Genomic DNA, 27359 nt, shown 5'->3' with positions numbered 1-27359 from the left:
TGCATCCCCTCGCAGGTTTAAGACACTCTACACTCACTACACACACATACACACTCTTCCTCACACTCACAACCCCCAACCCGGACAGTCACGAAGACCCACATGCAGACACCTATTTTGTGGGGTGATTTGTACTTGCAGAGTTACATCATACTTTGCTCAAAAACTACATGAGAATACAGGGGGCTAACACCTTCAACATGTTGTCTAGCTAACACCAATTGTTACAGCTAACCTGAGAGTTCAACTTTTTAAAAAAAGGTTTTGTGATTTACACATAAAAGTGAAACTATCATTGTATTCAAACAAGGTTGGGATATCTGGTCGGCATGGACGGGTTGGACCGAAGGGTCTGTTTCCATCTCTATGACAATGTATTTTTCGATGTATAATTTCAGTTACATCACACTGTAAATTTTTGCTATAAATTCTGTGCCTTACAATTGTGTCCTGCACAACCACCTGATGAAGGATCGACGCTCCGAAAGCTAGTGTGCTTGCAATTAAACCTGCTGGTGTTGTGTGATTTTTAACTTTGTCCACCCCAGTCCAACACTGGCATCTCCAAATCATGATTAAAATAGTTCTGTCGACATGACCCAATTGCTGTTTAGCTGCTCCCCACAACTACCGTCCTAAATTGAACTGACCTGAACCCAACAAGCATATAACCCACCGGCGGCGAGAGCGCGCAGGGCCAACTGCCGCGTTCCCGAATCCAACAGCCGCTCTGTGCCCGCGACTGAGAAGGCAGGGGAGCGCGCAGATCCCACCGGCGTTCATGCCCGCGACGGAGGAGAGAAAGGGAGGGGTGAGGGAACGCGCGGCGCTGAAAGCCGTTTGTGCTCGCGGTGGGAGGGGGGAGTGCGCGAGCTGACGGTTTGGGCCGTTGGTACTGGCAAGATGGCGGAACGCGGAGAGGTGATCGAGGAAGAGGCGAGTGAGCCCCTTCAGGCCGAGTCCCTGTGCTTCAGCCGCCGGGGCACTGAGCAGTCATCACACCGGCTGCTGGCTTACAGCGATGCCGTCATCTCCATCGTCGCCACAGTCATGGTAAGAAGGGCAGCGAGGGAGCGGCTGGGGCGCGTTGTTTAAAATACGTTTCTGTCGCAGACATTACTTTCACAGCCAAACTTCCGGATAATCCGCAATCACTTGGCAGCATCGCCCGACAGCAGGTGATAGTCCAATGGGTTTCATTTGAAATCACAAGCTTTCGGAGCGACGTGAGCAACAAAAATGCGGAACAGAGGCCGCTGCATTTCTCTTTTACAGCCTCAGCAATAAAACATGACGAACATATTTTGTTGCAGTTCATAAACAGTAGCTATGCTGCCACAACCGACCCTTGGTATAACCTTATTCTTTCATGATGTGGAGGTGCCTGTGGTGGACGAAGTTAAAAATCACAATACCAGGTTATATTCGGAATCACAGGTACTAGCTTTTGTAGTGCTGCTCCATGGAGCAGGATCATAAGACACAGAATTTGTAGTAAAGGATCACAGTGTCATGCAACTGAGATGATATATTGAACAGCAGTCTAGGTTTGTTCAACATGTTGTTTCTTTTATTATAACTTTTGTCTAATGATCCAGCTCCAGTGCTACCTGACAAAGGAGCAGTGCTCTGAAAGCTAGTTCTTCCAAATAAACCTGTTGGACTATTAACCTGGTGTTGTGTGATTTTTTTTTACCTTATTCTTTCAAGTAGTGTGAGATAGTGGTGCATTTAAAGTCAGCATTTTTTTAAACTACTTGACTGGATACAGAGATTTTAGAAATGTTAATGTGAGATGCTTTATTAACAGGTAGTGATGTGGATACATAGCTGAGGCATAAACAATGGATTTACAAAGGAAAATCATACAAATCTTATAAATTTGGGATTACATCATTAAATTACTAAATGACAGTAAAATCATAGAAAATGCTGATTTTGTTTTAAAGCTTTCATTGTTAGCTAACTGGCTAGCTCAACATTTGTTCATTTCTTATTGTCCTTACCATCCCTTTGAACACTAGTTGGGAAGGAAATTCTAGTATTTTCACCCAATAACCGTGAAGGATTGGCAATAAAATCAAAATCAGTATGGTGTATGGCTTCAAGGGAACTTGCATCTGCTGCCCTTATCCTTCCAGCCAGCAGGAGTGTGACTTTGGAAGAAGTCTTGTTGAGTTTCTGTAGGGCACTTTCTACGTAGTGCATAGTACTGCCACTGTGCCAATATTGAAGGGAGTAAATATTGAACATATTTGATCAAACAGACTGCTTTGACCTGCATGGTATCCAGCTTTGCAATGAGCTGCACTGGTCCAGGACAGTTGAGAATTTCCATTATACTCCTGAATTATTTATACCTTGTAGACAGATGTTGGATAGACTTTGGGAAACAGCTGAGTTAGTCACCAAGTTTAAGGGATCCTATTGAAATGTTCTATCAGCTAAAAGCTGAGAACATGATCATGATCTTAACTTGGCCTTCTCTGGAGGTCTCCACTGTTTTAGATTTCAGCTGCAATGTCAGCATTCCCTTTGTTCTTACCTATTTTAGTCCCTGTTCTGGCTAAGTCATCTGCTTCTCCATTATTCCTTTTTTCTTTCTCAGTCCTTAAGGCTCATATTTTTTTCAAATACCCTATTGATCTTCCTTTCTATTATCCATTTGCACTTCCAGCAAATTATGGTGCAAAAGGCTTTTGAGCTCGATGGTACTGTAAAAAATCTAACTTGTGCTGTTCTCTCAAAATGCCCCATTTTGGCACTTCAGCTCAGTAAATTCACTGTGGCAAGAGTAGTAGATAGGATCACCTTGCAGTAAATATCCATATTTTAACGAAAGGCTGTGTGGTGTACCGGTAAAGCAACTCTATTTTTAGTGAATTAAACTTCCTTGTTAGTGGTGGTAGTCGTAAGTTTTCTGCCCAGTGAATAACAACAAATTGAAGTTTTTAATATAAGATTTTAGAATCTTGCATAAAAGCAGTAATACACGACTAAATCAACTATTGTTTTTGCTTCCAGATATTGCCTGTTGCTCATACAAAAATAAGGGCTGATCAGGTATTGTACCTCTGAAAGCTTAAATATATATTCTAAATAACATTATTAGTACATGTAATTTAATGTAAATGTGCAAGAATAGGGGAAATATATTTTTCTGTGTAAAAGGTCTGCATTTCTGTCGGCATAATAATCAAAACCATGCAATAGCCAATAATGGAATACTGGAGTTTCTCCCCATTTCTAATGACAGGATGGGAAGAAAGAAAACTATAACATCAGCCTGAGTTTCATAAGTAGTACCCTTCGTTTGAGTCAGAAGGCCATGAGTTCAAGGCCCATTTCAAGATTGAAGCATATAATTCAAGTTGATGCCACTGTGCGGTACTGAGCAAGCAATGCACAATCTGAGGTGCTGTGTTTTGGATAAGACTTTAAACTGAGGCACTTTCTGCCCCCTTGTATAGATATAAAAGCTTACATTGTACTATTCAAAGTAGAGAAATAACTTTTCCCATAGCTTTGCGCAACTAATACCATCAAAAATCAATTAAATGCTTTTCACATTGCTTTTTCTGGGTCTTCCCTGTGCACCTATTGGTTATTGTATTTGCCACAAAGCCACGATGTCAGCAGATCAAATGTTAATATATTGGCTGCTAAATGTTTTTCTATTTTGTTTTCTGTTCAAAAGCCATTACATGATGATGAATGAAGAGTAAAACTTGCTGCAGTGGTTTGAAAATGAGAGATAAGAAAAAAAAAAGACAATTAATGCATTTGTTTTTAATAAGTTGATAACTCTTGCAATTTACACTGAAAATGAAGTTGATTCCACTGTAATTATACTCCTAATTTAAATGTTAACAACTCGTGGAAGTGCATTTAGCAGCTGCCATGCAGATACACCATAGAGTGGTTACATACATTTTGGTGATATCTACTGCCAGATAACATCATTATATTTTCTGAACTAGGAGCTGGAAGAAAGTCTGCAGCAGCTTCTTACAACCAAGATAGCTGTTTACATTATGACATTTTTAATAGTGACTGTAGCTTGGGCTTCACATATCAGGTAAATACTATTTTTGCAAATGTGGTACACTTTCATTTCAAACAAATCAGATGGGTGTGAGGTATCTTATTTTTGAAAGTTATGTGGAGGGACTTTGCATTAATATTTTGTTTCATCTGTGAGTTTTGTTATTGTTGGTATAAATATGATGGAACCATGAATTCCCACTTAAAAACTAAAAAACAGAAATGTTTCCATTTTTGAAATATGTTACTTGAACAGAAATTTTGAACAGAACTGAAATTTTAAAATATCTTCATTTAGATTGTTCCAAGTGATTGAGCGAATAGATGATGTTCTTGCCCTTCTGAACTTGGTGAGTATGCAATTTATTCAGATTTTAAAACTAACTGAAAAAGAAACAGGTGTTGTTCTCTCTTGGGCAAATATATCCATAATATGGGCAGCACAGTGGTTAGCACTGCTGCCTCACAGCGCAAGAGACCTGGGTTCAATTCCCGCCTCAGCTGACTGACATTCTCCCCGTGTCTGCGTGGGTTTCTTCCTGGTGCTCCGGTTTCCTCCCGCAGTCCAAAACAAAAAGTGCAGTTTAGGTGAATTGTCCATGCTAAATTGCCCGTAGTGTTAGGTGAAGAGGTAAATGTAGGGGAATGGGTCTGGGTGGGTTGCGCTTCGGCAGGTCGGTGTGGATTTGTTGGACCGAAGGGCCTGTTTCCACACTGTAAGTAATCTAATCTAAATATCAAGTCGCTGGTTAAATGCTATCTTTGTAAATTCCACATTGAAATTGTTCCTGATGCTATTATTGTTTTTTTTTACCATTTGTATTGCACTTTATTAAAGATGTTGTGTATTAACACTAGTTTTTACCCAATCTCTGATGATTAAAAGTGACTCCAGGTACATCCGTAATGAGTTGATTGACTTCTATTGAAGAATAATGTTGAGGCACTACAGTTAGTAGAAAGTGAGGACTTCACATGCTGGAGATCAGAGTTGAAGTGTGTGGTGCTGGAAAAGCACAGCCGTTTGGGCAGCATCTGAGGAGAAGGAGAGTTGAACGCAGATAGAGGTGGAGAGGGGAATATATCCCTTGTTAGATCCACGCTTCCACCAAGCCACCCTCCACTCCCGGCATCTTCCCCTGCCACTCAAGAAGTGCAAAACCTGCGCCCACACCTCTCCCCTCACGTCCGTCCAAGGCCCCAAAGCATCCTTCTACATTTCAGAGATTTACCTGTACTTCTACGTGTCATCTACTGTGTCCATTGCTCTCTATCAGATCTCCTCTACATTGGAGAGACAGGATGCCAATTTGCAGAACATTTCAGAGAACATCTCTGGGACACTCGCACTAAGGAACCCCACAGCACTGTGGCTGAACACTTCATCTCCCCCTCCCACTTTGCCCAGGGCATGCAAGACCTGGGCCTCCTCCACTGCCAAACTCTAGCTACCTGACGCTTGGTGGAAGAACGCCTCATCTTCCGCCTTGGGACCCTCCAACACACAACATCAGTGTGGATTCGCCCGTTTCCTAATTTCTCCTCTCCCCACCCTATCCCAGATCCACCCTTCCAATTTGGCACTGCCTTCTCGAACTGTCCCACCTATCCACTTCACCCTCCTCTCTGACCCAACACCTTCATCCCGCAGCTTCATCTACCTATCACATTTCCAGCTATATTCCACCACCCAGCCCCATTTCCCCCCCCTTCCATTATCTCTCAGCCCCCTTGTGCCACCCCGTCATTCCTGATGAAGAGCTTATGCTCAAAATGTCAACTCTCTTTGGATGCTGCCTGACCCACTGTGCTTTTTCAGTCCCACACTCTTCAGCACTACAGTTAGTCCCCGGATTATCCAGTTAAAAATCAATATCTGCAGAAATTGGATCGTGCTCGACTGCACTCTTACTTATATTAGTTATCTGCTGCTACTTAGTTTCATGTTATTTAAATCAGATAATGGAAGCAGTATCCACTGAGATTTCAGTGCAGAAGAGTCCTCTTGTCTGATGAAGGGCTAATGCCTGAAACGTTGACTCTCCTGTTTCTCGTATGCTGCGTGACCGGCTGTGCTTTCCCAGTGCCACATTCTTCGACTCTGATCTCCAGCATATGCAGTCCTCACTTTCTCCTAGAGATCTCAGTGCATTTTAATGAAGAAAAAACTTGAGAAAAACTTACAAAGAAAAATGTTGAACTTTGTTTTAAAATGGGGGAAGATTTGCATTCTTGTATTGTCTTCAGGGTGTGCGTATTAAGCAGAATTTCTGGATCATTATCTGTTCTGATATTGAAAAATTAATAATTTATACTGTCTGTTCACATCAGTTAGAAAGCAGCACTAGTATTGTTGGAGTACAAGTGCAAAATTGAGGAGCACTAAGACTTATGGAATTTATCAAAATCATAAATTATAGACTATGAAAAATATTTTATATTGTGTGTAAGTTATTATCCATTTTGCATTGATCAATGGTTGCATAGTGGTCCCTCAGTCAGAAAGATCTACTCCAAAAAACATGCATATTTTCTAGGCTGTCACTACAGTGCAGAATTATGAAAGTGATGCTTTGACATATATGGCATCTTTTTATTGAAACATTAAACTGAGATCCTGTCTAGCCTCCCCTGGTTAATGAACGGATTATGTGTCAATTATAATTATATTATGGGCCCTTGACATGCTAAAAATGAGATCTTCATTTTTGACAGTGTAGTAAGTATACATTATACTTCAAGATTACTGATTTGGCTCTAAAACATTTTTGGGATGTCCTAAGGTTTTCAAATATACTACATAACTTTTAACTTTTACTCTGGTAAAGTTTCTTCTGTCTTAAGTGGGAGACCTGGAATAGATATCCTGAAAATCCAGACAAAACTTAGCCTTCGTAACTTGTTGCCACTATTTTACAATAGCTATTCACTCCTCAAAACTCAGCTGTCATCCAGTGTCAGTTTTAAATAGATAGAAAATCTTGGTCAACTTTGCGCTAAAACTAAACTGACCATCATAGATATGTATGACCTAGTTTGCAGATAGCTACAGTGTTTGTTATCCACTCTGCATGGGATTTGGATATCACTCTGGATCACTTTGTTTGTAAAACAAGAAACTTGATCTGCCATTGACTTTTGCTGAAACAAAGCTCATATCAACATTGACCTGGTTGATCACATAGTCTATCCTCTGTATGTGTCAAAGGAGAGACTTTAAAATATGTTGAACAGTTCTACCTCAGCAGTCACCATTCTCAAACAACCAACATCCAGAAGGAGAACCAAATTATGGTGAGCAGCACAAATTCAGCCTTCTATGAACTACAGTAGTGAGCATTTGATGATGGAGACCTCTGCAAGTCAACAGAAGTCCTATTCTATGGTGCAGCTGTTGTTACCACACCACTGACCTACAGTGTGACCTGCTTTGTGTATCAATGATATCTAAATGAATGCTAGAGAAATTCCATCAGCACTCTGTCACATCTCTGGGAAGCATCAGTATCATTCTTGAAGCCATTCAGGCAAAACCCCTGCAAAATCAACTTTAGATAGTGTTGTGTTTGCATGACTAAAAGCTATCTTCCTTGCCAGCTCCTGTTCCCTTGACTGTCCCATAGTGTCGAAGTTGTCCCAAAGCTGCTCTTGAATCATGGCTGCACTTACCCTTGTGACTAGGAGGAGTTTTTTTTCCCAGTTATTTAGAATGGCGATAACTTGTTCCATGAAGCTGCATCATGCTTTGTATACCAGTACCACAATGATGTACTGACAACGAACAAGGAAATAAAGTTTATCCCATGCCCTATGGGGCATCCTGCTCCATGCACCCAAAGACCTGGGCTCTGCCAATCAGTCATACGAGAAACCGTGACCTTGCTTAGATGTCATTTTCAAATCAAAGTACAGCCAGTCTCTCCTGCGGTGTTAATGCTGTTCACTAATTGATATGAACAGACAGCATTGAATAGCATCTTCATAGTCTTAGGATAGATAATGAATCAGGAGTTCGAAACATACATGTTTAATACATAAACCCTGAACAAGTTTTTATAACACATGCAATCTAAGAATCTTCATGAATTTTTTTAAATTAAAAGGTTCTCCTGATTTTTTTTATTTTAAAATAGCTTATTCTTTGTGGTTATTTCTACAGTAAGCTACATAGCCAGCAGATCTGAACAATACTACCAGTTATATATATCTTTGGTTTAGTGCCAAGTGAATTCAGTCTTCCATTGTGGTTATTTTTCAGTGTGATGAATCTGAACAGGAACATCATTACTCTGCAGAAATTTTCATACCATGTTTAAAAAGTGCCGAACAAGTCACTGTTAAACCAGGACTTCACACTGAGCGGTACTTGGTGTGAAGCCCAAGAGGCACAAGACTCCCCATTATACAGAGTATGGCAGCTTATATTTTGGGTTACTCAAGATTCAGAATCTAAACTGACTCTAATTATCCTGCCAGTTTTTCATCAATGCAAATTTTACACCAGTTGATAATGAAGCAAAATTAATATGTAATAGCAATCTTATTTAGTATTGGTTTCATACACTGCAGCATCAGTCTGAATTGTAATCTAAAGTGATATATTTATTTTTTAGGCATGTATGATGCTCATAACCTTCCTGCCTTATACAGTAAGTTACTATTATAAGTAGATACATTTTATGGAATTTTTAGCATTCACGGTTGTCTAAGTAGCATACGCCACAATGCTGAAGGCATCAACAATTGTGTTTTATAATGTATTCTTTTTGTCAAAATATGCATTTCTTTGCTATGAACTTTCATAGCAAAGTGATTTTGCGTAGTAAAGCTTTTCATAGGTTCATTATATTTATGTTGAATATTGGTAATTAGAATTGTACACACAATTCACATCAGTGCAGAGTAGCTTAAGGTTGTGGCCCACATCAATACTGATGATATAGGTTGGTAGAAGAAGTTCTGTAGTCAAAGTTTAGGAAGCTAGAATATAAAACTAGTGATTTTCGGATTACTTCCGATACCACGTACAGATGAGTACACAAAGGAGAAAATGAATGTATAACTGGAGAGCTGATAGCAGAGTGAGGATTTTAGATACTGGACGTCAAGGGATTTTTTTTATGAGGAATGGATGTGTAGATTGGATCTGTACTGATTGGAATTAAAAAGATTGAGAGGTGACCTTATTGAAACATACACGAGTTTTAGGGGACTTAACATGTTAGATGCTGAGGAGTTGTTTTTTCCTTGTGGGAGAGTCTATGACCAAAGAGCATAATGTCAGAGTAAGGAGCCACCATTTAGAATATAGAAGAGGAATTTCTTCTGTTAGAGTAATAAATTTGAGAAATTATTTACCATAGAAAGCATTAGAAACTGGGTCGTTACAAGTAAGATTGACAGATTTGTAATTAGTTAGTGAATCAACGGGTTTGGGTAAGAGGCAGAACAGTGAGGATTATCAGATCAACAGTTCATTCATTGAATAACACTGGACTAAATGGTTTACTTCTCCTACATTAGGAAGTTTACATAGGCTGACAGTGAAGAAATCACCAGGATTGATGGGATTCATCCAAGGATATTGAGGGAAGTAAGGATTGAAGCTTTAGGAACACTGGCAATAATATTCCATTCTTCCTCAGACATAGGAATGGTGTCAAGGGCACTGGAGAATTAAAAATAATTCTCCCATCAAATTCTGATAAAACACTCTGCAAAACCTTGATTCACTCCTTAATCAAACTCAGTACCTCATCCCTTACTATTGGGCCTTGTCATTTTGTTTTAAATTCATTCACGGATACAGGCATCACTGGTTTGACCAGCATTTATTGCCAAATCTTAATTGCCCAGAGAACTGTTAAGAGTCAACCATATTGCTATGGGTTTGGAGTCAGATGTAGGCCAGACCAGGTAAGTACTGCAGTTTCCTTACAGGACATAAATGAACCAGATGGATTGTTCCTGAAGATTGACAATGGTTTGATAAGACTCTTAATTCCAGACTTTTATTGAATTCAAATTCACCATCTGCCATGGCAGGATTCAAACCAAGGTCCCGAGAAGATTACCTCTATCTCTGGATTAATAGGCTAGTGATAATATTACTAGGCCATTGTCTCCCCTGTCCTTTTATCTTCCCTCTCATCTCTGTCCAAAGCCCCAAATCATCTCCTCATTTGTTGAAAAAAAAATATTCGTTCTTTTTCCGTTTGGTATACTGAATTTTCTGCTCACAATGCAGTCTTCTGCAAAAAGGGAGAGCAAGTGCAATTTGAGTGACCTCTTTGTGGAACATCTGTGCTTTGAATGTAAGGATGACCCAGAACTTTCTGATGATGCCATTTTAATTCACTACCTTGCTTTTATTGCTGACGTTTCTGTGCTTGGCCTGTCGTAGTGTTGTAGTAATTTCAGTGCAACTTGTGGGAATAGCAAGTCATCTTCTGATTTGGCACTTTGCAACCTTCGTAACATTACACTGTGTTCAACACTTTCAAACCATGAACTCTGTTTCCCCATTTTGATTTTGTTTTTGTTGCCTGGTGGTAGTTTTGTATTTTGATTCCATGTGTGCATTTTCTGTCAAATCTGTTCATTATTTTGGCATATACATTCACTTTGGATAAATTTTCCTACACTATGCCTACATTCCTTGATATCTCTAATGTGTATAAATCCTATCACTCTCGGTTTTGACCATACTCAATGACTGAGTCTCCATGGCCTTCAGGGACAGAGAATTCCAAAAATGTACCACACTTAAAGAAATTCCTCCTCATCTCTGTTCGTGATATATTTTAATGACCTGGACTGGGGACAATTTCAAAATTTACAAATGACACTGAACTTCAAAGTATTGTGAGCTTTACAAAGTACAGTGATAGACCTCAGGAGGACATAAGCTGGTGGAATTAAAGTGGTAGATAAAACTTGTTTGAAGATTGAAAATGATTCATTTTGTTAGAAAGAATTTGAGGTGACAGTATAAAATAAAGGATACAATTCTAAAGGGATGTAGGAATGAAGTAACCTGGTAGTATAAGTGCACAAATCATCATAGATTGTAGGTTCAAAAAGTGGTTAATAATAGATATGAGATTCTTGGGCTTTCTAAAAAGGGGAGTAGAATACAAAAAACAAGTTATGATGACCCAGTAAATAACTATGGTCTGCCCTGAACAAAAGTATTGCGTTCAATTCAGGATGCCATACTTTAAGAAGGATGTGAACTTCTTAGAGTAAAGACTTACATGAATGGTAGTTGAGAAGAAAGACTTCAGTTTTACAGATTGTTAAATCTGTGTCTGTTGTTAGAGGAAAGAAACTTAGCAGAATTGATATTTGTACTCTGAATCAAGAAGGATTTATATACAGTGGAGAGGAAGAAACAGTTCCTGGTAGAAGAATCAAGGTCCACAGGATATCAGTTTAAAGCGATTGACAAAAAGAACTATCAGTGACATGAAGAATAATTTTTTGACAGAGCAAGTGACTGGAATCTGGAATTCACTGCTTGAGAGAGTGGCGAAGGTAGATTCCATCAAGGCTTTTAAACAGTAGTTTTCTAAAGGGAAAAAAAAATTCTGGTTATATACGAGAAGTGGATGAGACAAAATCACTGAATTTCTTTGGCAGGAAGCTGGCACAGATACGACAGACTGAATGATCCCCTGTGTTGTAATCATTCTATAATTGAGTGTTGAATTTAATATTTTCTTAGCATAACTGGACTAAAATATATTCAAAATGTAAAGTATATTCTAAAATGTCAAGTCTAATATATCTACAAACATTGAAACCTTTTTTCCTTTCTTAGTTTTCTTTGATGGCCTCATTTCCAGATGACACACTTGGAATTCTATCATTTTGTGTTTGTGCCATTATCATTGGATTAATTCAGGTATGAATTAAGTGATTTTGCTTGTTCCAATCTTACAGCAAACATTGAGAGGCTGTAGTTCCTTGGCCTTTCTGTCAAAATACAATGGCATGTCCATAAAATATCCTGGGGGCCAAATATATTTGGTACTTGCCTAATGTTACAAATTCCAGAAATGTTACAGTGATGGTGAGCATAACTACTTCCCAAGCAGTTGACCTGAGTTTATTTCCAGTCCATCTTTTTAAATCATCTTGCGTGGTGGTAGTGTCCCTACCTCTGGTCGAGAAGGTCCAGGTTCAGATCTCACCTGCTTCGGACATAGAATCATACAGCGTGGAAACAGACCCTTCGGTCCAACCAATCCATGCCTAGCATAATCCCAAACTAAATTAGTTCTACCTGCATGCTCTTGGCCCATATCCCTCCAAACTTTTCCTATTCATGTATCTATCCAAATATTTTTTAAACATTGTAAATTTACCTACATTCCATCACTTTCTCAGGAAGCTCATTCCACATGCAAACCACCCTCTGTATAAATAATTGTGCTGTCTTTTTTTAAAATCTCTCTCTAACAATATCCCCACCCCAGTCTGGGAAATCCCCCATCCTAGGGAAAAGACAACAACCATCAAATCTATCTATACCTCTCATTACTTTATAAACTTCTATCAGACCACCTCTCAACCTCCTACAGTCTAGTTTAAAAAACGTCCCAGCTTATTTAGCCTTTCTTTATAACTCAAATCTTCCATACCTGGCAACATCCTGGTAAATCTCTTCTGAACCCTCTCCAGCTTGATAATATCCTTCCTATAACTAGGTGACCAGAACTGGGCACAGTATTCGAGAAGAGACCTCATCAATGTCCTGTACAACCTCAACATAACTTCCCAACTCCAGTATTCAAAGGACTGAGCAACGAGGGCAAATGTGCCAAATACATTTCCAAACCACCCTGTCCTATATGTGATGCAAACTTCAAAGAATTATGTACCTGCAACCCTAGGCCCCTCTGTTGTACAACACTACCCAAGGCCATACTATTAATTGTGTAAGCTCTACCCTTGTTTCTTGTACCAAGGTGCAATACTTCACGTTAATCCAGATTGAACCCCATCTGCCATTTTTAAACCCATTGACCCATTTGATCAAGATCCCTTTATAATCTTCGCAAACCTTCTTCACTGTCTACAATGCCATCAATTTTGATGTGGTCCACAAACTTACTAGCCATGCCTTCTATATTTTCATCCATATCATTTATGTAAATGAAAAACAAAAGAGGATCTAGAATCGATCCCTGTAGAACACTGCTGGTCACAGACCTCCAATCCAAAAAGCAATCTATAAGACGTAGGAGCAGAAATTAGGCCATTTGGCCCATTAAGTCTGCTCTGTCCTTTAATCATGATTGATCGGTTTTTTGACCTCCGTTTTCCAGCTTTCTCCATGTAACCTTTGATCCCTTTGGCAATCAAAAACGTTTCTATCTCTGTTTTAAATATACTCAATAACCTGGCCTCCACAGCCTTCTGTGCCAATGAATTTCACAGAACCACCGTTGTCTGGCTAAAGAAGTTTTTCCTTATCTCCGTTCTAAAGTGCCTTCCCTTTACTGTAAGGCTGTGTCCTCAGGTCCTCATCTCTCCTGCCAATGGAAACATCTTCCCTACGTCCACTCTGTTCAGGCCTTTCAGTATTCAGTAAGTTTCAATCAGATCCCCGACATTCTTCTAAACTCTTTCGAATATAGTCTGAGTCCTCAAAATGTTCCTCGTATGTTAAGCCTTTAATTCCTAGGATCGTTGTCGTGAACCACCTCTGGACGTGCTCCAGGGCCAATACATCCTCCCTGAGGTATGGGGCCAAAACTTGTTCGCGATATTCTAAATGCGGTCCGACCAGAGCTTTAGAAAGCCTCAGAAGTACAGCCCTGCCTTTTATATTCTAGTCCTCTTGTGATGATTGACAACATTATATTTGTCCACCTAACCACCGACTCAATCTGCAAGTTTACTTTAAAAGAAACCTGGACTGGGACTCCCAAGTCATTTTGCAATTCAGACTTTTTAAATTTTCTCCCCATTTAGAAAGTAGTCCATGCCCCCTCCTCTTACTGAAGTGTGTGACCTTAAAACGTTCACATGTTTTACTTTGTCTGCCACTTCTTTGTTCACTCTCCTAACCTGTCTAAATCTTCCTACAGCCTCCCCGCCTTTGCAGTACTACCTGCCCGTCCAGCTATTTTTGTACCATCTGCAAACTTAGGCAAAATGCCCTCAGTTCCTTCATTCAGCTCATTAATGTATAAAGTGAAAAGTGGTGGTCCTAATACAGACCTTGTGTGACTCTACTAGTCACCGGCTTCCATCTGGACAAGGACCCTTTTATCCTCGCCCTCTGGCTGTCTGGCAGAAGTCAATCTTCTATGCATACCAGCACCTTGCCCCAACATCTTGGCCCTTACTCAGCAGCCTTTTGTGCGGCACCTTCTGAAAGTCCGATAGATAACATCCATTGGCTGTTTGGCCTAACCTGCTCGTTACCACAGCAAAGAACTCTAACAAATTTGTCAGGAATGGCTTCCTCTTGATGAAATCATGCTGACGTTGCCCTATTTTACTATGCACTTCCAAGTATTCATAAATCTCATCCTTCACAGCGGACTCCAAAATCTTACCAATGACTAAGGTCAGGTGGATTGGCGTATAATGTCCTGTCTTTTTCCTTACTCCCTTCTTACAGCAGGGGTTACTTTAGCGATTTTTTTCAGTCCTCTGGGACCCTCCCTGACTCCAGAGATTCCTGAAAGATCACCACTAAAATTTCCACTATCTCTTCAGCTATCTCTTTTAGAACTGAGGTGTAGCCCATCTGGTCCAGGTGATTACATTCTGTCTCCTGCCAAGATATGTCTGAACAGGTTGATTAAAAATATCTGCAATTCCCAGGATAGTTTTATGAACATGGATCCACCATCTGCCCTTTCAAGACTTGAAGCTTAAGGCAGTGGGAACTCCCGTAGGCAGAACCTAGCATGCTTGATTCAATCTGAAATATTTGAAGGTCATGTAGAAGAGGTGAGGATTGCCAGGAAGCCATGCCAAAGTTGGAGCCTGAGGAACAAGTCCACAATTTTTTTTACCTTTGCTTCTAAAGTTGCCCTCTGACTTGGGAAAGAAGCAAATAAAGTTACAGAAGTGATATTTGCATGCAACTGTTATGACATGGGGTAAAACCTCCTGCTTAATTTAAACCAGCAACACAGAAAAGATTTATCCCATACAGTAATCTGTGATAATTGGAGGGGCCAAGAACTATTTAAAGTAAAAAAAATTAATCATTTCTTAAAGTATAACAGAGAATAATTAATTAATGACTATTTACAACTTATTCTTCTAACCTATCTTTTACTTTCCCTTCTATAATACTCGTCCGATAAAACACCCGATTAAGATTTACTGAAAAATTCAAATTTCAAAACCATCTAGCTGTTGAATCTTCTCTTTGATGTTTTTCTGTGTTGATGTTTTTCTCTATGCAAACTCCTTCTCTGGACAAGTACCTTTCAGAGAGTTCTCACTAGCAGCCTACATCTTTTGGTCTTTTGGCAATTCTCCCCCAACTGTTCAGTTTTTCCTGGGTTTATACCCCAAAACATCAGATTGTGTCATTGGCTTTTAATATTGTCAATATACTAAATTCAAACATGATTGGAGTTTGGTATTTTTCGGGGTATAATTTAAATTGATTGGCTTAATTTTCTTTTTGTCTCCAGACAACCAGCTACACTATGGCTGGTTACATTATATCTTGTTCAGAACACTTAGTGCTGTCAGGTAGTTCTGCTAGCTTTTAACTGTCTTAAAGGTACAGTACACTTCATAACACAACCAACTATTGAAAAATAACTGGACTTTTGCTATCAGCTCTTAACAATAAGCTGTACCAAATAGAAGACGTCATGTTATCATACCTGTTAATTTAACAGATGCTCAAACAATTAAAATAAACAGAGAGAATATGTGGTATAAACTCATCACTGCAAAAATGGAGGAAATTTTAATCCTTAAAAGTGGTGAGTTTAGGTCAAACTAGAAGTATTATTTTTAAAACTCCCTTAAACATGGATCTTGCCCATCTAAAATCTACCCACTCTTAGTTTTAACAGAGGTAGAGTGGGTGATCAACCTACTGCGAGGAGAATGGAGGGTCATTTTAATATTTTAACAAAGCTGTCCAACTTGAAAGTTTTGCCTTTTGTCAGCATTAATGCTGTCTGAATTTCTGGACCTCAGGAACCATGGCAGCTAAAGAGAATTGAAGATAATTGTAAGAGCTTGTCTGACACTGTAATTGATCAAACCCATCCCTGTGATCCAATGATTTCCTGTCCCACAATCTCTCGGAAAGGAAGGAAGGAACTCAAAACAATCTGTTTCTGCCAGGGAAAAAGCACTGGGGAAAGTATGAGATCTTAAGCATTTTCAAGACTTCGGCAATTTTTTAATCAGTAATGGTGTCATGGGCTATGTGGAAAAGGCAGGGAAGTTAGTGTAGGATTATCAGATCAGCCATGATCTCGTTGAATGGCAGAGCAGACGTGTTGGGCTGAATGGCCTATTTTTGCTCATGTCTTATGGTTTTAAGTCTAAGAAGTTCCTGAGACCAGATGGGATGAATGTAAGGTTCAAAAAGAAGTGGCTGATGTTGTAGAAAAAGTTTTGATTATTGGCTATAATCTTCCAACTTCCATTAATTCTGAAAAATTCCCTGCAAATTGGAAAGCGCTAATACTGAAGAAAGAAATGACAGAAAACAGGAAACTGTAGCCTAGTTAGATTAACTGTGTTATAAAGAAATTGCCCAAATCCATTATTAAACACATCATAACAGGATACTGAGGAAGTTATAATGTGCTTAGACAGATTAAACATATATTTTTGAAATGGACATCATGTTTGACTAATTTATTGGATCATCTTGACAGAATAACAATCAAGGTAGTGGTGATGTCCTTGGATTTCCAAGAGGCATTTGATAAGCTGCCACATCAAAGGTTACAGCACAAAACCCTAGAGCATCATGGTGCAAAGGGAACATATTAGTATTAATAATGAATTGGTCAGCTAATAGGATGCAGAGAATAGCGATAAATATGCCTTTATTGGGTTGGCAAACAGTAATTTGTGGAGTGCCACAGGGATCAGCGCTTGGGCTTCAACTATTTGCAGTCTGTGATAAAGTCTTGGATGCTGGGACTGAATCTACTTCTGCATTAGAAATCCATGAAATATTTTCATTACCCCTGCTTTTCATCAATTGTACAGAGCCAATTTTGTGCAGTTATTTGAGAAGATAAAACTAGATCTTCAGTGCTGGAAGGGGTTACCAATATCGTGGTTAGGTCAAATAGCTCAGATTAAAATGAATGTTCTCCCTCGCCTACTGTACCCCATGAGAATGCCCCCATTGTTGCCCAGACCAAGCGCTGCGGAGGCTTAATGGCTGACTTGGATCTTTTATTTGGTGTCGTAGGTGTCCTCTCATTAAATTTGCCAAGTTGCAACTCCCACAGGGAATGGGAGGGGTAGATCTCCCAGACTTAAAACAATGCCAAAATAAGCTTCTTATTGTCTTACGGAGTGATTGGGTGTGTAAGGAGCCAGACACCAACTCGAGGACATCTCTTCCTACCGCCCCCTTGACCATGACTCCACCCCCATCACCAAACTATCATCTCTCAGACCATACAGAACCTCATCACTTCAGGCGATCTCCCACCCACAGCTTCCAACCTCAGAGTCTGGAACCCCGCACTCCGTCACAAGATCCACAAGCCTGACCACCCTGACCGATCCATTGTCTCAGCATGCTCCTGCCCACTGAACTCATTTCTACCTACCTTGACACTGTCCTATCCCCCTGGTCCAGGAACTCCCCACATACGTTCGAGACACCACCCACATCCTCTACCTCCTCCAAGACTTCCGTTTCCCCAGCCCCCAACGCCTCATCTTCACCATGGATATCCAATTCCTCTACACCTCCATCCGCCATGACCAGGACCTCCAAGCCCTCCATTTCTTCTTCTCCTGACGTCCCCAACAGTACCCTTCCACCAACACACACATTCGTTTGGCCGAACTGGTCCTCACCCTCAACAATTTCTCCTTCGAATCCTCCCACTTCCTCCAGACCAAAGGAGTAGCCATGGGCACCCGTATGGGCCCCAGCTATGCCTGTTTGTTTGTTGGCTACGTAGAACAGTCCATCTTCCGTAATTACACCGGCACCACTCCCCACCTCTTCCTCAGCTACATTGATGACTACATTGGCGCCACCTCATGCTCCCGCAAGGAGATGAGCAATTCATCAACTTCACCAATACATTCCACCCTGACCTTAAATTTACCTGGACCATCTCTGACACCCCCCTCCCCTTGGACCTCTCCGTCTCCATTAATGACGGCTGACTTGACGCCGACATTTTTTACAAACACACCTACTCCCACAGCTACCTGGATTACACTTCTTCCCACCCTACCTCCTGCAAAAATGCCATCCACTATTCCCAATTCCTCCACCTCCGCCATATCTGCTCCCAGGAGGACCAGTTCCACCACAGAACACACCAGATGGCCTCCTTCTTTAGAGACCGCAATTTCCTTTACCACATGGTTAAAGATGCCCTCCAATGCATCTCATCCACATCCCGCACCTCCGCCCTCAGACCCCACCCCTCCAACCGTAACAAGGACGGAACGCCCCTAGTGCTCACCTTCCGCCCTACCAACCTTCGCATAAACCAAATCATTCGCTGACGTTTCTGCCACCTCCAAACGGACCCCACCACCAGGGATATATTTCCCTCCCCACCCCTTTCAGCCTTCCGCAAAGACCGTTCCTTCCATAACTACCTGGTCAGGCCCACGCACCCCCTACAACCCACCCTCCCGTTTTGGCACCTTCCCCTGCCAACGCATGAATTGCAAAACCTACGCCCACACCTCCATCCAAGGCCCCAAAGGAGCCTTCCACATCCATCAAAGTTTTACCTGCACATTTACCAGTATCATTTATTGTATCCATTGCTCCCGATGCAGTCTCCTGTACATTGGGCAGACTGGACACCACCTAGCAGAGCGCTTTAGGGAACATCTCTGGGACACCCGCACCAATCAACCATACCACCCTGTGGCCCAACATTTTAACTCCCCTTCCCACTCAGCCGATGACATGGAGGTCCTGGGCCTCCTTCACCGCCGCTCCCTCACCACCCGACGCCTAGAGGAAGAACGCCTCATCTTCTGCCTCAGAACACTTCAACCCCAGGGCATCAATGTGGACTTCAACAGTTTCCTCATTTCCCCTTTCCCCACATCACCCCACCCCAGCTCCAAACTTCCAGCTCAGCACTGTCCCCATGACTTGTCTTACCTGCCTATCTTCCTTTCCACCTATCCACTCCACTCCACCCCCCTCCCTGACTTATCACCTTCATCCCCTCCCCCACTCACCTATTGTACTCTATGCTACTTTCTCCCCACCCCCACCCTCCTCTCATTTATCTCTCCACCCTTCAGGAACTCTGCCTGTATTCCTGATGAAGGGCTTTTGCCCAAAACGCCGATTTTACTGGTCCTCGGATGCTGCCTGAACTTTTCCAGCACCACTCTAATCTAAACTCTGGTTTCCAGCTTCTGCAGTCATTGTTTTTACCTGTGTAAGGGTCCAAGGTCAATATGGTTTAACACTGAGGCTTCCCAGGCAAAATATCCCCTCCTTAATTTGCTGTTTATGGATAAGATGAAACCTGTTGCTGAGCACTGCGAAAGCCCGATCGTTACAAACATGGTTAAAACATGGAGAATGATGTGGCAGGGCGAGGGTAATCTACAAAAGACCTCACCGTTCACCCCCTTAGTTGGAACACCAAGATTTAGGCCAGGATCAATGGATTCCGGCTTTAAAGCATGGGAGGCCAGGGGAGTCTCCTGCCTGGGAGACCTATTTGATGGAGGGGTTTTGATGTCTTTGACCAGCTGAGTCATAAATATGGGCTACTCAGTAGGGAACTCCTCTGTAATTTTCAGATTAGGGATTACATACTGAAAAAGACCACACTGTTGGCTCGGCCCTATAAATCTGATATGGAGAAGAATGCTTCAGTTCGCGGGCATCTGTCAGTACCCTATACCATCTACAGGTACGGGGCACTTTGGAAGCTATGGAAAGACTTTAAGGAGTTTGGAATCCGGAATTGGGAGCAGAAATCTCGTTGGAAATGTGGGAGGCTATCTGGGAGAATGTGAAAAAGATTTTGATTTGCAATAAAGTGCAGGCATGCAACTAAAGATTCTCCACCGAGCCCATATGGTCCCAGAGCGCTTAGCAAAATTTAAGGAAGGAGTATCTCCAGTGTGCCCTAAATGCAAAACCACTAACGGCACTCTTGCACACTATTTGTGGTCGTGTGATAGCTCCATAGATACTGGGGTGCTATAGTGAATGTGTTGGAAAGGATCCTGGGAACTGAAGTCAAGGCAGACCTGGTATTCCTTCTTCTGGGATTGCCAAATCTGCCTTCGCTAGGTGAACATGGAAAGACACTATTCAACATTCTCACATTCAGGAAGCCTGAACAAATATGGGTAGAATAACTGATGCTGCTGCTGACAGGAGCTTCGGTGGAGGTGCATCAAGTGGTGTAATTTAATTTTATTTGATTTGATCTAACATAAGTTGATTGAGTTCAATTTAAATTAATTTAATCTAATTTGTTAAATTTAATTATTTATCGAATTGTAATGTGGAGAGGCTGTTCTGTGTCTTTGTGATAGTTTTGACTTGTTTTGTAGAGCAGTAGGTAGTTTATTGTTGATGTTTTTGTAATGTAAGATTGTTGTGTTATCTTTTGTACATTTATAATTTTGTAAAAAAACCTTTTTTCCTAAAATAAATCCATAAAGCACACTTTTTGAGATAGAGAGTTCTAAAGACTTAACTCTCTGTGAGGAAGCATTTCTTGAAACTTCTTGGGCTTAAAAACAATGCAAGAGGGAAGAAGTCAACAAACCCGAAAACAATACAAGACAGATGCAACTGAAGAGACTGAAAGCAGCTTGAGAGGGGCAAGGTCTGAGAGCTTAAAACAATGCATAAACGGAGAAGACGGTGAGCTTGAAAACAGAGCAAAATACCTTAAATACTTGAAAACAGTGGAAAAGTGGAGCGGCCCAGTAGCTTAAAAACAGCTTGTGAGGGCAGATGTTTGAGAGCTTGAAAACAGTTTAGGTTTGGTTTATTGTTGTCTAATGTAGCAGAAAGTGAGGACTGCAGATGCTGGAGATCAGAGCTGAAAATGTGTTGCTGGAAAAGCACAGCAGGTCAGGCAGCATCCAAGGAGCAGGAGAGTCGACGTTTTGGGCATGAGCCCTCCTTCAGGAATGAGGAAGGTGTGCCAAGCAGGCTAAGATCAAAGGTAGGGAGGAGGGACTTGGGGGAGGGGCGTTGGGAATGCGATAGGTGGAAGGAGGTTAAGGTGAGGGTGATAGGCTGGAGAGGGGGTGGGGGCGGAGAGGACAGGAAGAAGATTGCAGGTCAAGAAGGTGGTGCTGAGTCCAAGAGTTGGGAGTGAGATAAGGTGGGGGAGGGGAAATGAGGAAGCTGGAGAAATCTGTATTCATCCCTTGTGGTTGGAGGGTTCCTAGGCGGAAGGTGAGGCACTGTTCCTCCAGATGTCATGTTGCCATGGTCTGGCGATGGAGGAGGCTAAGGACCTGCATGTCCTTGGAGTGGGAGGAGGAGTTAGTGTTCAGCCAGGGGGCAGTTGGGTTGGTTGGTGCTGGTGTCCCAGAGGTGTTCTCTGAAATGTTCAGCAAGTAGGCGGCCTGTCTCCCCAATGTAGAATATGTTGAGCTCATTTGGTAGGGATGTATTGTTGCGCATGATTCTGTTCGACTTTTTGTAGCCCATAATGTCATATAAGCCTTGCCATAATCGACGGATGGCCATGTGGTTAGTATAGGTTGCAAGCTTAGTTTGGTGTTGCCTCTGGGCATCTCTGATCACCTTATGAAGGTTTTACCTGGATTTCTTGTATAGATCAGGGTTGCCTGAATTGAACACCTCAGACCTGGACTTCAGCAAAGAATGAATATCCTGGTTCATCCATAGTTTCCAATTGGGGAGCATTCAGATTAACTTCACACAGTCATCTACGCACTTGCTCATGAGGTCTATAACAGTAGTGGCATACTTCTTTAGCTTGGCCATCAAGTTCTTAAATATGGACCAGTCCACTGACTCTAAGCAGTCCCATAGTAGCCCTTGTGTTTCCTCAAAGCAGCACTGCACTACTTTCTGTTCTGGATCCATTCTTAATTTTCTGTTTGTAAGCCAGGAGGAGGAGCACAGTGTTGAGATGTGATTTTCCAAAATGTAGACAGGAGATGGAGTGGTCAAGGATGTTGGACCTCTGCTGGAACCGAAGATGAGTTGATGATATTTTAATAACACATTCTTGAGGTTGGCCTGGTTGAAGTCACCGACTATGATGATCAAGGCCTTGAGGTATTCCGTCTCAAGACTGTTTGTTTATAGCATTGCATACTTCATCAAGTGCAGTCTTCAATTCTGCTTGAGGTGGGATGTAAACTGCTGTCAGGATAGCATAGAACATAGAAAAGTACAGCACAGAACAGACCCTTTGGCCCATGATGTTGGGTCGAGAGTTAATCCTAATGTAAAATAAAATGATTTAACCTATGCACCCCTCAACTCACTGCTATCCATGTGCATGTCCAGCAGTCGCTTAAACGTCCCTAATGACTCTGCTTCCACCACCACCACTGGCAACGCATTGCATGAATTCACAACTCTCTGCGTAAAGAACCTTCCTCTGACGTCCCCTCTATACCTTTCTCATAATATCTTAAAACTATGACCCCTTGTACCAGTCAATCCTGCCCTGGGGGAAAGTCTCTGGCTATTGACTATCCATTCCTCTCATTATCTTGTATACCTCGATCAGGTCACCTCTCTTCCTCCTCCTCTCTAGAGACAAAAGTCTGAGCTTAGTCAACCTCTCTTCATAAGGCATGCTGTCCAATCCAGGCAGCATCCTGGTAAACCTTCTTTGCAGCTGAAAATGTGTTGCTGGTTAAAGCGCAGCAGGTTAGGCAGCATCCAAGGAACAGGAAATTCGGCGTTTTGGGCCAGAGCCCTTCATCAGGGCTCTGGCCCAAAACGTCGAATTTCCTGTTCCTTGGATGCTGCCTAACCTGCTGTGCTTTAACCAGCAACACATTTTCAGCTCTGATCTCCAGCATCTGCAGATCTCACTTTTTACTCAACCTTCTTTGCACCCTCTCCAAAGTCTCTCTATCTTTCCTATAGTAGGGCGACCAGAACTGGACACAATTTTCCAAGTGTGGTCTCACCAGGGACTTGTAGAGCTGTAGCAAAACCTTGTGGCTCTTAAACTCGATCCCCCTGTAAATGAAAGTCAAAACACCATATGCCTTCTTAACAACTATCCACTTGGGTGACAACTTTGAAGGATCTATGTACTTGCACACCCAGATCCCTCTGTTCCTCCACACTGCCAAGAATTCTGTCTTTATTCCTATATTCAGCATTCAAGTTCGACCTTCCAAAATGCATCACTTCGCATTTATCCAGGTTGAACTTCATCTGCCATTTCTCAGCCCTATGCTGCATCCTGTCTATGTTGCAGTGCAGCCTGCAATAGCCCTCAATACTATTGACAGCACCTCCAACCTTTGTGTCATCTGCAAATTTACTAACCCACCCCTCAACCTACTCATCCAAGTCATTTATAAAAAGTACAAAGAGCAGAGGCCCAAGAACAGAGCTCTGTGGGACCCCACTCAACACTGACCTCCAGGCAGAATACTTTCCATCTTCAACCATTCTATGCCTTCTGTCAGCCAACCAATTCTGAATCCAGATAGCCAAATTTCCCTGTATCCCATACTTCCTGACTTTATGAATGAGCCTACCATGGGGAACCTTATTAAATGCCTTGCTGAAGTCCACTTCACGACCTTCGTCAACCTGTCACGTCAACTCAAAGAACTCAAGATTTGTAAAGCCATGCTGACTGCCTTTAATTACACAATGCTTCCTCAAATAGTCATAAATCCTATCGCTCGGAATTCTTTCCAAAACTGTTGACCACAGATGTAAGACTGACTGGTCTGTAATTGTCAGGGATTTCCCTAATGCCCTCCTCAAAAATTATGTGGCAGGTAGTAGGAACAGCACTTCGCTGCAAGATATTCCATGTCCATTGAGCAATAACTCACCAGGGTCGCCACGTCTGAGCACCAGGTGGTGTTGATTAGGAAGCAGACCCCACTCCAAGCTTTGTCCAAGGGTGCAGAGCAGTCCATTCAGTGTACTAAGAAACCTTCCGAATATAAGGCACAGTCAGGTGCTATGTCTTTGTGAAGCAGAGTACACAACAATGTCTCAGTTCCCTTTAGAAAGTGAGTTTATCCCTGAGGTCATCCATTTGGTTCTCAATAGCTTGGGTGTTTTCCAAGAATATGCTGGGGACGGGGGTGGAATTGAAATCCTGAAGTTTCAGTCTCATCTGAAATCTACCATGTATCCCATGTTTCCTGATAGGTGGCTATTCCTAGTCGATCCTGGTGTCTGTGCAGGGAGTCTGCTGCTCCAAGAGGTAGTGTGTGCTCCTAATGGGTTCGTGGGCACCAGTCGCGACCTTGAGTGTTTCTGTGGGGTGTTGTGCGTGGTTTAGTCAGGTCTTGTCCTGCATTGCTCCGGCCTGTGTTCCAGGACTCCATGTGTTTGGGGAGGTCAGGCTTGAAGAGGCTAATTAACCATCTGATCTCTCTAGCTTCATGGTCAGTCATCATTAGACTCTTAATTCAAGAGTTTCATTGAATTTGAATTCCACCATCTACAGGGTGGGATTTGAATCTGGGTCTCTGGATTAACAATCTAGCAATAATACCACAGAGTCATTGTCTCCCCTTTTGGTTATTAATGATAATAGCACAAGTGATGTCCTAGTTTCAGGAAAGTGGGATGCAGAAGACATTTGGGTAGAGATGAGAAATGAGAAAGGCAATAAGTCTGTGGTTGCAATCAAAATTCCCAGATGGTATGTTGTTTCCTAGGTGCCAGGGATGTCTCTGAGTCTGTAGGATTCTTAAATGGAAGGGAGAGCAACCAGAATTCGTGGTACACATCAGTACCAATAATATAGCTAGGAAAATGGATGAGAACCTGAAAAGCGAATATAGGAAATTAGGTTGCAAGCTACAAGGCAGGATGAGCAGAGTAGTGATCTCAGGATTGCTGCTGGTGCCACAGGCTAGTGAGGCTAGGAACAGCATGAGTTCAGATGAACACATGGCTGCAGGGCTGGTGTCCAAGGGAGGGTTTCAGATATATGGATCATTGGGAGACCTCCTGCTGAAAGTGGGACCTGTACAAAAAGGACGGGTTGCACCTGAACTAGAGGGTCACCAATATCCTGGGTGAGAGGTTTGCTAGAGCTCTTCGGGAGGGTTTAAGCTAATTTGGCAGGGAGGTGAGAACTGGAGCTACGGATCTGAGGATAGAGTAGCTTAATGAACGGCCAGAATACAGCATGCAGAGAGTCTGTGAGGAGAGAGAGACAATTGATAGGACAAAGTTGCAGTCAGTGTGATGGGTTGAAATGTGTCTATTTTAATGTAAAGTTTCAGGAATAAGAGTGATGAACTTAGAGTATGGAGCAGTACTTGGAACTATGATGCAGTGGCCACTACGGAAACTTGGATGTTTGTGAGGAAAGCGTGAAACAGGCTGATATGCTCAAACAGGTTGATGTTGAGAAAGAGGATGTGCTGAAAAGTTTGAAAAACATAAGGATAGCTAAGTCCCCTGGTCCAGATGGGATATATCCAAGATTACTACAGGAGGCGAGGGAAGAGCTTGCTGCGCCTTTGGCAATGATCTTTGCGACCTCACTGTTCACTGGAGTAGTGCCAGATGATTGGAGGATGGCAAGTGTTATTCCCTTGTTCAAGAAAAAGAATAGGGATAATCTTGGGAATTACAAACCAGTCAGTCTTACAGCTGTGTTGGGCAAAGTATTGGAGAGGATTCTGAGAAACAGAATTTATGATTACTTGGAAAACCGTAATTTGATTAGAGACACTCCGCAAGGCAATGTGAGGGGAAGGTCATGCCTCACAAGCCTTATTGAATACTTTGAGGGTGTGACAAAATACTTTGTTGAAAGTCGAGCAGTGGATGTGGTGTACCTGGATTTTAGCAAGGCATTTGATAAAGTTACTCCTCGTAGGCTCGTTCATAAAGTAAGGAGGCATGTTATACAAGGAAATTTGGCTATCTGGATACAGAATTAGCCAGCCCAGAAAAAAACAGAGGGTGGTAGTAGATGGAAAGTATTCAGCCTGGAGCTTGGTGACTAGTGGTGTTCCACAGTGATCTGTTCTGGGACCTTGACTCTTTGTGATTTTTATAATGACCTAGATGAGGAAGTGGAAGGGCGGGTTAGTAAGTTTGCTGATGACATGAAGGTTGGTGGATAGTGTGGAAGGCTGCTGTAGGTTGCAATGGTACATTGAAAGGATGCATAACTGGTCTGAAAAGCGGCAGATGGAGTTCAATACTGGAAAAGTATGAAATGGTTCATTTTAGAAGGACAAATTTGAATACAGGGTTAAAAGCAGGATTCTTGGCAGTATGGAGAAAAAGAAGGATCTTGGAATCCAGGTCTATATATCCCTTATAGTTGCCACCCAAGTTGATACGTTGTTAAGAAGACGTGTGGTGTGTTGACTTTCACTAACAGGGGGATTGAGTATGAGCAGCAAGGTTATGCTGCAGCTCCATAGAGACCTGGTTAGACCACACTTGTAATATTGTGTTTAGTTCTGGTCGCCCCATGATGGGAAGGTTATGGAAGGTTTAGAGAGGGTGCAGAAGAGATTTACCAGGATGCTGCCTGGGCTGGAGGGCATAACTTGTGAAGAAAGGTTGCGGGAGCTAGGGGTTTTCTCATTGAAGCGAAGAAGGATGAGAGATGACTTGACAGAGGTGGACAAGATTATGAGAGGCATAAATAGAGTGAATAGTCAGATACTTTATTTTTCCCAGGGCAGAAATGGATGGCTCAGTGGTTAGCATTGCTTCCTCACAGTGCTAGGGACCTGGGTTCGATTCCATCCTCAGGCAACTTTCTATGTGGATTTTATACATTTTCCCTGTCTGCTTGGGTTTTCTCTGGGTGCTCCGGGTTCCTCCCACAATCCAAAGATGGGCTGGTTAGGTGAATTGGCCACACTAAATTTCTCATAGTGTTCAGGGATGTGTCAATCAGGGGTAGAGTAGAGTAATAGGGTAGGGTAATGGGTTT

The 27359-nt window shown here is 42.0% G+C and overlaps 1 protein-coding gene across 2 annotated transcripts in view; it reads left to right on the top strand.

The window, feature by feature from the left end:
- The first annotated feature begins 688 nt into the window (after positions 1-688).
- Positions 689-27359, top strand: part of tmem175 (transmembrane protein 175) — a 44103-nt gene continuing 17432 nt past the window's right edge. The window contains exons 1-6 of one of the 2 annotated variants that reach the window (XM_060832111.1): positions 689-811; positions 3025-3063; positions 3981-4078; positions 4343-4394; positions 8658-8693; positions 11867-11950. In XM_060832111.1, the coding sequence (XP_060688094.1) occupies positions 782-811; positions 3025-3063; positions 3981-4078; positions 4343-4394; positions 8658-8693; positions 11867-11950 (339 nt within the window). In that variant the 5' untranslated portion in view covers positions 689-781. Of the gene's footprint in view, positions 1054-3024; positions 3064-3980; positions 4079-4342; positions 4395-8657; positions 8694-11866; positions 11951-27359 lie in introns of both variants that reach the window. The other variant, XM_060832103.1, reaches the window with a different exon arrangement.

This window comes from Hemiscyllium ocellatum, chromosome 1, assembly GCF_020745735.1.
Source record: "Hemiscyllium ocellatum isolate sHemOce1 chromosome 1, sHemOce1.pat.X.cur, whole genome shotgun sequence".
NCBI classification, from domain to species: Eukaryota; Metazoa; Chordata; class Chondrichthyes; order Orectolobiformes; family Hemiscylliidae; genus Hemiscyllium; species Hemiscyllium ocellatum.
The sequence above is the reverse complement of the archived record's forward strand: the minus strand, read 5'-3'. Positions and strand labels throughout refer to the sequence as shown.